At 56.1% G+C, this 11,470-nt stretch overlaps 3 protein-coding genes across 3 annotated transcripts; 1 reads left to right on the top strand and 2 right to left on the bottom strand.

The window, feature by feature from the left end:
- Positions 1-1,584: 1,584 nt before the first annotated feature.
- On the bottom strand, positions 1,585-5,052 carry PUNSTDRAFT_68926 (uncharacterized protein; the record flags this gene model as incomplete). The annotated part of the gene is made up of 10 exons (XM_007384531.1): positions 1,585-1,971; positions 2,023-2,647; positions 2,701-2,824; positions 2,877-3,053; positions 3,101-3,498; positions 3,548-3,699; positions 3,748-3,904; positions 3,954-4,153; positions 4,204-4,569; positions 4,615-5,052. Coding segments are annotated over 10 exons (3,024 nt in total), but the record flags the coding sequence as incomplete, so codon positions are not given.
- A 1,384-nt stretch (positions 5,053-6,436) lies between these two features.
- PUNSTDRAFT_135018 (uncharacterized protein) lies at positions 6,437-7,553 on the bottom strand (the record flags this gene model as incomplete). Its single annotated transcript, XM_007384530.1, has 5 exons — positions 6,437-6,641; positions 6,689-7,017; positions 7,070-7,371; positions 7,421-7,469; positions 7,524-7,553. 5 exons carry the CDS (start codon positions 7,551-7,553, stop codon positions 6,437-6,439), a joined length of 915 nt encoding a protein of 304 aa, XP_007384592.1.
- Positions 7,554-7,823: 270 nt separating this feature from the next.
- Positions 7,824-10,593, top strand: PUNSTDRAFT_45084 (uncharacterized protein; the record flags this gene model as incomplete). Its single annotated transcript, XM_007384529.1, has 5 exons — positions 7,824-7,949; positions 8,003-8,529; positions 8,580-8,708; positions 8,760-8,866; positions 8,918-10,593. 5 exons carry the CDS (start codon positions 7,824-7,826, stop codon positions 10,591-10,593), a joined length of 2,565 nt encoding a protein of 854 aa, XP_007384591.1.
- Between the last annotated feature and the right edge of the window lie 877 nt (positions 10,594-11,470).

The raw sequence follows: 11,470 nt of genomic DNA, 5'->3' as shown, positions 1-11,470 counted from the left end.
GACTAAATAGCCATGGAGGCCATGGCGGTGCGTCAGGGTCACCCTGATTGTACATTGACTGGAATACCCATCGCGTGTACTGCTGCCGAATCCTGGCCGGATGCTTCTTTGGAGGTGAGTACGTGGGAGAGTAGTTTGATGGGCGTTTGGTAGCGCCATAATAGCATGCCGGGCATTGCTCGCTTAACATATACGTTCCAGACCCATGCCGTATCAATGCCGAGTGCTTCTCTGGAGGTGAGTAGGCGGCATTGGCTCGATTACCGTGCCTGGGTGTTTGGTAGCCCTCCGACGCCGCTCGCTTAACATACCCACCGACGTTCCGCTCGCTGCTCGCTTAATATGCCCCGCCCTCCGCTCGCTTAATACCGCCGCCCTCCCGCTCGCCGCTCGCTTAATATGCCCCGCCCTCCGCTCGCTTAATACCGCCGCCCTCCCGCCCGCCTCTCGCTTAATCCTCCCGCCTCCCGCCCTCCCGCCCGCCGCTCGCTTAATCCTCCCGCCCTCCCGCCCTCTCGCCTGCTGCTCGCTTAATCCTCCCGCCCCCGCCCGCTGCTCGCTTAACCCGCTCCCCCTGCTCCCGCCTTCCTGCCTGCCCGGCTGGCCACTTCCCCTCGATGTTGGCTTATTTTCCACAGCCCACTGTTTGCTTCATGGCGTACATGTAACTCTGGCTCACCACACTTTCTCAAATTGGCTCAACTCGTGCTCGCATCCTTTGTGTTGTCAATCACAGATCCTCACACAGTACTGGTCTCGGACTTCCCGCCGTTGACGCAGCTGTTGATGCGGCTGTGAACGATTTCGCACGCAAAACTGATTGCGTCACGTGCACGGTTGAGCAAACACTATGTACGCTGTCCATGACGAATGCTCGAAAAGTCGCCAGAAAGGTATATATTACATGTAGTGAATGATTTGAATACAAATATACGTGCTACATTACCAGAACGTCTCGTCGTCGCTGTCATCATCGGAGGCTCCTTCGCGAAGAGCACGTGACGCGTTCGCGGGTGAAGCGGATGGGTTGTCATATTCGGAATGGCGGGCAGTGTCCATGGCGTCGGCAGCATCGAAAGAGGCGGGGAGGGCGCCAGCGGCAGGGGTGGGGACGGCTCCGGCGGTATTGGAGGAAGTCGCAGCGGCTCCTGCTATGGTGGAGGAGGTGGACGAATCTGGGACGGCGCCAGCGGCTCTGGACGAAGCCGAGATGGCGCCAGCAGTATTGGACGAAGCGGGGACACCGCCGGCGGCGGTTGAGGAAGCTGCAACAGCCCCTGTGGCATTAGCAGGGGCGAGGACGTCGCCCGCATTGTTGGAGGGGTTGGGGACCATGCCGTCGGCGTTGGACAAAGCCGGGACGGCGCCGCCGGTGTTGGACGAACTCGAGAAGGGGCCAGTGGTGTTGGACGAAGCTGTAACAGTGCCAGCAGCGTCGGATGAAGCCGCGACGGCACCAGCAGCATTGGAAGAGGTGGGGACCGGGTCAAGTTGCGTAGTGGAATTGTATTCCGCGAGGGCCGAGGCAATAGAGATTCTGTCTTGATCCTTCTTCAAGCGTGTACGAGGTTTCGCATACTTCAGGTAGGGCCCAACCCAATCCCTGCCCAGATTGAGTTCCAAAAGCGTCGGGACCCATGTTGATGCGAAGTTGCGCAGCTGTTGTCGGAGGATGGCAGCTTGTTTGTTAGCGCACCCGTCTAGGCCAGCCTTGACATCAGATGATACATCCTCACGACGTGCCGGCTGCGTTAACCACCAATCCGCCTTCCAGTCCAACCAAACTAAAGTTCGTCGCATCTCCTCGACGAGCAGCTCGACTTCTTCGGACCATCGCGCAGCGCGCGCGTCAGTCTTCGCCCATTCCGCGCGAATTTGCTCGTTCAACTCGGTTTCGGACATCGATTCCGCGGAAACAGGGCGGGTGTTTGGCACTGGGGTCGTCCAGATCCAAGACTTCATGTACTGTTGCTGTTTGCGGACACGGGCGTTTGTTGGCTTGGCTTTGTTAGTATCGCGTACCTGCCCCCGAACGCGCTCTTCGATCTCGTCCTCTTCATCCTTGCCGGGACCACTAACATCCGCATCCTTCAACTCCTTCAGGTACGACGTCCAAGGCCCTCCGGGATCCAGCGAGGATAGCGCGTTGAAAGCGGCGCGATACCTGTTCTTCTGAGTCTTGATCTTGTCAAGGAACGCATTGAGGATAGCGCGCGAACGGGTGTTTGTTGACTGTCCGACACCGTAAACGTTCTTGCGCAGTCGGGCGTGCAGTCCTTGATACACGCGACGAAGTCGCCGAAGATCCGCGAGGGCGTCTTCGGCTTGGGCGATTCGCATCCGACGTTCGATATTGATGATGTCCGAAAGACAAACGGCCTTCCGAACCTCGGCTTTGATGGAAGAAGGCAGGAGAAGCGGTACATTCTCAGGGAGGTGGTCCGCGAGTGTGCCGTTGTCCTCTGACTGGCTGGCATTGTCGCCATCCAACACGTCGCGAACGTTTCGGCATGTCGGCATGTAGGTCGCCTGAACCTTGAAGAATTGATTGAGGCCGTGCCTGAGGGAAGTTTGCAATTGCTGGACGGAGATTCGTTGAGAGGCAGTGCGTTGCGATGTCGTAGCAACGCGCACGCGTATTCCTCGTCTATGAGCAGTAATATATCAGAAGCTGTCCACAAACAGATCGGAACAGCTTACTGCTTCTCTTCCAGGTCCAGGCCCATCTTGATGAACTCCGAGGCCGAAACCTTCTGGAGAGGGTTGACCGGTATCGCAGCCTCTTCTGTCAGCAGTTCCTCACGCAATGCATCCATATTATTAGCTGTATGCGGCGTTAGCAAGAAACGAACATCACAAATCCACGGATACTGTACCTTTCTCTGGCTCGGCGAACGGGTCCGGCTGGGAGTGATCACGTTGCCACGCAACAACCATCGCGCGCCATTTCGCAACAACCTCGGATGGAAACGTTGCAGAGAAGTCGTCGGCAAGCTCCTGGTAAGCATCACGGAGCTGGACAGCCTCCGGTAGATGGGTCGCGAAGTGGTGACCTGCCGAACGGTCAACAGGAATACACGTCGAGGTCATGACAACGTACCAAGATTCACCCGCTTACGGAAATTGCTGCCACCCATCATGTCGGTGAGGACCATTTCTCGAAGTCCTGGGCCCATCTCCCGGGTGCTTGTAGCCGCAATTCCGAGGTATGCCCAGATTTGCTCGATCGTCTCGCCGTGGGTCCGCGCAACGCCCCTGTTGACATTGAGCGAGAATTTGGTTTGACAAGCGAGGCCGTGATCGTAGATATGAAGCTTGGGAATGAAGGCCCGAATGACCAAGAACCAGGGGATAATGAGTAGTAATGGAAGTAATGCAAAGCGGGCGCGCATGTTGACGCTATAGGCACACATGATGTCATACAAAATGTTCACGGTTTGTATGTCTTTCCCAACGAGAGCGATAACGGACGCGAGAATGAAATCGATATTTGCGTAACTAGGTACATGATCAGACAACAGTTGAGCGCGCAATTGCAGAAACCCACCGTTCCCCTTTTTGGAGATCCCCGACACCATTCGGTAGTATCATCGCATGGCGTGAGCAGATGACGCCGGCAATACCTGTCGCAATGGTCTTCGAATTACCGCGAGTCAATGCCTGCTGAACGGCGTTGTGGTGACTGCCGCATTGTGACACCTAACAGTAGTAATGAGCAATGAACGGCAAACGGAAGGAAAGACGCACCTCCTGCGCATCGGTCGCTTTCCCGACATGTTTGAGGTATTCTTCCGAGTCCACAAAATATGACCACCCGGATCCGAAACGCACGTCTTGTATACTGCGATCCTTCAATTTGAGCTTGAAGTTCGCGTCGATAGCGAGAAAGAGCGCATAAAGCCAACTGAAAACGGCATCAACGGCATGCAAGACATTAGTGAGACCATACATACATTTGATCCGGCGGCTTCTTGTCCCAGTCAGGCGGCAAGTTGATTCCAGGATGGGGACACGGCGGGCATGCTACGGTGAGCGCACCGCGTGGCGTGGACCGTACACCTTCAGGAAGTGGGATGTAAACGCTCCCTCCCCAGTGCAAGCTCTTCAAGTGCCGCCATACCCGGGTTGCGAACGAAACGGCGGGACGATAATACTGAGGTATGATTTAGAAAAACAAGGTATAGCTAGATACGTGTAACGAACCTTCATGGGGTGTAGACCGGCGTTGTCTCCCTTGAACTGGACTACCTGATAGTAGTCCCAAAGCGACGTCTTCGCAGTCAAAGATAAGAGATGAAAAGTCTTGAGGTAATCGAACGTGATGGCGGTGCGAGGAGACTGCCACGTTGCTGGCATCCATTTCGTGCGCAACAGCTGGATGTCTTGGTCGACGGCTGTGCAGCCGCAAAAGAGGAGTTTGACAACGTGCGGCCCATTTGAATGCACCACGGTAAACTTGGAATGAGCCGGGATGGGTGAGGAACACGTTTCTCCGGGGCGATGGCCGAGTTGGACGACCAGTCCATGATCTCGAAGCCAAGCCCGCTCGAAGTGAGTCCCTGTCCATTTCTGGGGAAAGTTAGTATTGGACATGCAGGCTAGCATGTCACTGACCTCAATATGATGCAGCGGGAGATTCTGGTGAGTGGCGACCATGCATCCCGAGCACAGTAGGTCACCGTTTAAGCACTCGCGGCAGCGCAAAACTCCCTCTTGCATGCCGCATTGGCACGGGGCCGAAAGCTGTATCCCATCCATCCGAATCAACTCCTCCAGCCAACGCTGGCGACGGACGTCTACCCACGCTTGGATATGGGCCTGTGAAAGTGACTTAGCATACTCGAATGCGATATACTTAGAAACACGCACGGATAATGAGGAGAACGTGCCACCTTCGTCGTTTTCGTTGTTCTCGTTGGTTGACTCAGGGTCAACGGGAGGAACGGGGTCAATGTCGATGAAAAACTCGCTGAGGTTCTGTAGGGAGTTCGCATCCAGGACTGCGCCAGGCAATACGGATGCAGGTTTGGATAACGAGGGTACAGTGGACATGATCGTCCGCGATCCTATCTGTCCGCTCGCGGTCTTCCGGAGCAGTGATGTGCGGACGGTCCGAGCAACGTCCTTCTTGACTTTGGGAGGTGGCCGCATGTACAGCTTGCTGCGTTTGGACGACGAGCCGTCGTCGGAAGCCGAACGTTTGTTATTCATGCTGAATGGGCTCGATGGAGGTACATTGTGACAAGGTGTAGGCTATTGCTTGTTGACGCAGGACGGAGAGACGTGGCAAGTCACGCGTGTCGAGCCGCTCTCGGCTACCCGTGGCTAACATGCCGGTGATAACAGATATCTATGAAAGCCTGATAAGTATTCATGGAAATCGAAGCCGCACAGATATATGAAAGCCGTGTAAGTATTCACGAAAGCTGCACAAGAAGAATCGGAAGAGAAGTATCGTGTTTGCTTACCTTTAGCCGTAGTACAGGATGAAACGGCATATCGGGGCAGATCTCTAGCTAACAAGTTTGAAATAGATGCGTTATCGAGTCTTCCAGTGGATCGCTCGTTGAGGGAATGGATAGCCTAGGTAATCGTCAACATCGTACATTTTGCGATGTGAATACAACTCACCAACTTGGAGGAGTATGGAACATGATACCTTGCGATCGACTGAAGCACGAGAGATGCCCGCAAGATCTATCAACAAGTTCACAACGCCGTTTGCCAAGAATACCGGACACCAGTGAGATGCAGCATGTCGACGTGTGGCTATTTGGGATTCGTGCAAGATCGCGCTCTTCAAGCGTAGAGTCGAGACTGCCGTGCGGTTGTCTAAGATATGGTGAGCATCTTGATTGGATTGCTGTTGTGGTTGAGACGCAGAGGTGTGTTGCCGTGGTGTGCATACAACTCAGTGAACACACCTACGGTCATCTCCAATCACAACGATCTGTTCCTAATACGCATCTTTCATCGGCAGGATTGACCTCAATCCTCATCGCGCACATGCTGGACACTTCGATTGTTCAAGATACACCGGTCTCGCCGGCTTCAACAGCCACGAATGGTGTTCCACAACGACCATCCGCCATCAACAACTCGACTCTCCATGTCGGGACTTGGCACCTCTTCCTCAGGCTAACAAAACACAAACTATCAGGGTAACGTCTCGACAATTGAATTATCTACAGACTGCCCAACACTGTATATGTAGCTGATATCCGGTTGAGCAACAACTACGGGATTATCGGGCGACTCGTACGCCTCCCGTTGATCAATTTGTTCTTGTCTCACAAACACGACCGTGGTGAGTAAGGCAAATTGTTCAACGAGTCATATTTTCATCAAGACGGGCGTTACAGTTCGTAAATCGTAAAGACATAGCGGCGCGTGACAACATATCCTCGATATCACATCAACAACACAATGCGCAAAATCACTGCGGCGGGGGGATTTGCGTGAGCGGAAGGATATAGGGCACAAACATCGGGTCGCGGGTGACCTCGACCCAGTTGTTGTTCAGCCGAACCAACACAGACCCGGAGAGGAAGGCCTCGTCGAAGATCTCTTGCGCCTCTTCCTGTGTGTCGAACACATTGCACATGGACTCGAAGGGGAGGGTGTTGGCCCTTGCGATGTGCCTAACACAGCGTCAACAAGGAACACCAGCACAAAATGGTGTACTCACCAGCCTCTCACGACTCCGACCTTGGAGCCCATTGTGATTGCGTACCAGCGGAGATGCGACGGGATGGGCTGACCAGAAGTGCCCTGCGCAGGTGCAGGGGTCTGGTCTCTAGCAGCTGCCGCGTTTGGGTTTGCATTGCCAGGAGACAGCATCGGCATCCGCGTGGGCGTTGCAGGGTGCGAGAACGATGCCGCCGGTTGCGCTGGCGACGCCATCGGTGTGGTTCCGACTGGAAGACGTGTCACGGCGCGCGACGGACCAGAAGGACGACCCGACATTGAGGGAGAACCTATAGTCTCGATGCGAACTCCTCTGGACTTGAACGAGGGCTGAAAGAATGGTTAGTAAGTCATCAGGACAGCTACATCGAATAAGGCTCACCATTTCGTAGTAAGGGCGATCCACGTCGATCGGACTGCAAGTATCGTCTTCAGCATCTGAAGACATCGGCGTCGACAGGCAGGGCTCTACATTATCCACAGCACGCTGCTTCCCACCGGCGGCACGAGAAGTTGTGCCAGCACCGAGCGTCGGATGCATGCCCGGGCGAACGCGAGCGGGGGACTTAACAGTGGCTTTCTGGCCAGAACGTGGAGAAGTGGGAATCGTTGGAGTGGGGAGAGGCGGCTCCGGCTCCTCATTTAGCTCTCCCAGAACATCCGCCCCAGGTGCGTCTAACATGCCTAGTCGTGCATTGAGAATCGAAGACATGCTCATTGCACTGATACTTACCTTCAGCTAGCTCAAGCAAGCTTCGCATTTGATGAATCAAAAGGCGGATCTGTCCAACAAGCATTGAGGGCCGGGCTCAAATATGAACCGTGAGTGAACACACCTCTCTCTCGCTCTTGCTCTGATTCACCATCGTGTCCTATTCAAGACGTGACCCGGGCGAAGAGTCGGGGCGTGGAGAGGAAGAAAGAGCGACGAACCACAGCAGGATGGTACGTTTATTTAATAATTTTTTGTTCACGTGCGGAGCTATCTTCTCACGAAATGTCCCTCCTGCCTCGCTCGCCCGGCACCTTTTCTCTCTATGGGCTCAAAAAGACGTACTAAGACGCCTCAAGCAAGGTTTCTAGCCTCATGGATACCGACTTATGTACAATGCCAGTCTACGCGCGCGTTCCAGGACATGTGGACCGCCCTCGTGGTGGAGTATTACACCAAATTTCCCATAACCCTCACAGAAGCCGAGGTTGAGAAGGCGAACGGTAACAACGCCGACGCAATACAGGCCCGTAAGAAAAAGGACATGAAAGTCAGTTCTTCCACACCGTGTTATTGAAGGGTTCGCTAATGACTCACGCACAGTACATCAAAGGCTTCTTTACAAACGAGACACGGCCTGGTGGCACGGTCAAAGGCGGCCGCAAGCTTATCATCAAAATATGCCGTGCTGCTCTCGCACAGAAGAAGAAGCGCACGCGCATGCCACTGCGGTGGCAGGCATACTCGAAATACGTCAACTTCCGCACGAACGACAACCTCAAGCTCGAATTTCGACAGGCGTACGAGGCCCACTGCCAAGCACTTCCGCCAGATACTGCACCACCCAGCGAGCTCACATACCGGGGGAAATGGCTTACCAGCCGCCTCGATGCTGAGCCCGACAACGTAAAAGTCATCGTCGAGGAGTTACGTCAAGCGAGGGCTACGTGTCGGCTTGATGACTTGGGCAAATCCTCCGCGGAGCCTGAGAACGACAGCGAAGGAAATGATGGTGGCCAGGACGATGAAGGCGAGGACACTGAAGGCGATGACAACGAAGGCGGCGAGGACGAGCAAGCCAGCGACCTCGTTTTCAAACACCCGATGTATGATCCGGTATCATATCAACAGTGAGTCTAATTACTTCGTAACTTCTGACGACAAGCTGACTTATTGGCAGGCTCTGCGAAACTGTCCCGAACATTGTCACATCGGTCCTCGATTCTTTGACCGTTGAAACCGGATGGTCCTTTTGTGTCTTTGCCTGCGGTCCTGAGCCGAAGTACGGTGATACAGCGCAGTCCTATAGGTATGTGGTCTTTCCCTGCGTTATATAGCGTCTAACTCATATCTGATGTAGTTACGCGAACGGTGGAACGTCCGAACTTGCGAATATCATAAATGCACGGAACGCGGCGTGGCAGGCGTTTCAGACCGAGTGGGATCAATGGGCCGCTTTGCGATATCGTGCGTATATTTTCTTGATATCCTCTCTTACGTTGCTAATTGATTGTGCAGCAAACGGGTGGAATGGCATCCTGGAAGCTATTGACAAACGGATGGCCTCCGGTATGACCAGAGACGAGGCCATCGCCGACATAGCAACTATCTGCGAGGAGCCCCAACCGGAGCCGCCAAAGAAACACCGCCGTAAGACCACTGCCGCCACTGCTTCGCCTTCCCACATCGATTCTGGCCAATCACCCGATGACGGGCAGGGCTTCGCCGATGGATCCTCTGCGTTGGACACCAGACCTCGCCCTCGCCCTTGCCCGATTGCTGGAGCAAGACCCTCGTCCATCCCTTCTCACGAAGAGTCGCCTACTGCACCTGAAGAGCCCCGAATCCCTGGCAATGCAAACGCGTCGGACGCGTCGGGAAACGTGTCGGACGCGTCGGGAAACGCGTCGGACGTGTCGGGCAACGCATCGGACGCGTCGGGAAACGCGTCGGACGCGTCGGGAAACGCGTCAAACACGTTGGGCAACACTTCGGATGCATCGGACAACGCGTCGAGCACGTCCAGCAATGCGCCGCCTCGCAATGCGCTGCTGCTGTCTCGCAGCGCAACTCCACCGCCTCGTGACACAACTCCTCCACCGCGCAATGACTCGCCGGCACCACGCAACGTGACCCCACCGCATCGTGACGCGACTCCTCCGCCACGCACCGACTCGCCGGCGCCTCGCAATGACTCGCCGGTGCCCCGCAATGCGACCCCACCGCCTCGTGACGCGACTCCTCCGCCGCGCAATGACTCGCCGGCGCCGCGTAATGCGACCCCGCCGCATCGTGATGCGACTCCTCCGCCGCGCAACAACTCGCCGGCGCCCCGCAACAACTCGCCGGCGCCCCGCAACAACTCGCCAGCGCCCCGCAACAACTCGCCGGCGCCTCGCAACAACTCGCCGGCGCCCCGCAATGCATCTCCGCCGCCCGATTGTGACAGGAGCACCGAGGCCGCCGTCTATGTGCCCACCTGGCAGACATGGGTCCAGGGCGCAGTTGACAGCTGGCGGTCAGTACTGCTCGATATCGGCGCCGATCATCTTCAAGAGACTATCAATCCACTCCTCGATGCGTGGGTCGCATTCGAGGCCGCGCGAGGTTATACCGACGGGAACCGCAACATGTCGACAACCTCCCGGCCTAGCCAGGTCCACTGGTGGATGGTCCAAACCAAGCGCGACCCGGACAACATCCCCGACATAATCCTGTTGCGCGAATTCGTCGTTCGGTGGAGAGAGTGGTTGCGAGCCTTGTCCCCTGACTGGTGCCTTGCGGATGGCCGCATCAGCTGTGTTGCCCAGGTGCCAGAGGATGCGGACTGGAGATATCTCACATACAGTGGCTCCAAAGGCATGATGCTCGTGGTCGCCTCCGTGGTATGGTGGGGAACGGTCGTCTCGTATCATCGTGAAGGAATTCTTGCCGACTGGATAGCAGCTGTGAAGGAGGTCACCTGGATTCTCCACCACGCCGCACCATCGTCTACTTCCGCCTCTACCTCAGCTTCTCGCACCTCTTCCACGAACCTCAAGAAGAAGAATACTCAGAAGAGGGTGGCCGAGACAACCGGACTGCAGACAAGGTCGCGATCGTCTACCGCAACGGCCAAGAAGCGCGGACCTAAGCGGGCAGCGGACAAGACTGACATTTCCACACGCTCTACGAAGAAGCCGCGTCACAAATGACCTACTATCTCGAACAGTATTGTATCGCCTGTCCTCATAATTGTCTACGTCATACCAACAAGGAGTGACGTGAGAATCTTGCACGTGCGCAACCATCAGCCAGGTGCGCCTGGCCTAGAGCTGTGTCAGTGTTGCACGTGAGCATCAGCGGGCAGGGCAACTTACTAAGCCACCACCACCGTGCCGGCGCGCCGGTGCGCTAAGCGAGCGTCGGGCAGGCACGGTAACTTACTAAGCCACCACAGTGCCGGCGCGCCGGTGCGCTAAGCGAGCGTCGGCGGGCGTACTGACAGAGCGCTGTGCGGGTATGCTGAGCTAATTCCAGAGGGCAGTGTGAACCAGTGCTAAGCAAGGCCAGCTGAGCAAACAGGAGAGCGGGAGGAGTAGTTAAGCGAGCAACGGGCTGGAGGGCGGGAGGATTAAGCGAGCAGCGGGCGGGAGGGCGGTGGTTTATTAAGAGCGGGGCAAATTAAGCGAGCGGCAGGCGGGAGGGCGGGAGGATTAAGCGAGAGGCGGGCGGGAGGGCGGCGGTATTAAGCGAGCGGAGGGCGGGGCATATTAAGCGAGCAGCGAGCGGGAGGGCGGGAGGCGGGAGGATTAAGCGAGAGGCGGGCGGGAGGGCGGCGGTATTAAGCGAGCGGAGGGCGGGGCATATTAAGCGAGCGGCGAGCGGGAGGGCGGCGGTATTAAGCGAGCGGAGGGCGGGGCAGTATTAAGCGAGCAGCGAGCGGAACGTCGGTGGTATGTTAAGCGAGCGGCGTCGGAGGCTACCAAACACCCAGGCACGGTAATCGAGCCAATGCCGCCTACTCACCTCAGAGAAGCACTCGGCATTGATACGGCATGGGTCTGGAACCGTATACTGTTAAGCGAGCAA

Source organism: Punctularia strigosozonata (assembly GCF_000264995.1).
Source record: "Punctularia strigosozonata HHB-11173 SS5 unplaced genomic scaffold PUNSTscaffold_7, whole genome shotgun sequence".
Classification (NCBI taxonomy): domain Eukaryota; kingdom Fungi; phylum Basidiomycota; class Agaricomycetes; order Corticiales; family Punctulariaceae; genus Punctularia; species Punctularia strigosozonata.
This window is presented reverse-complemented; position numbering and strand designations above follow the sequence as displayed.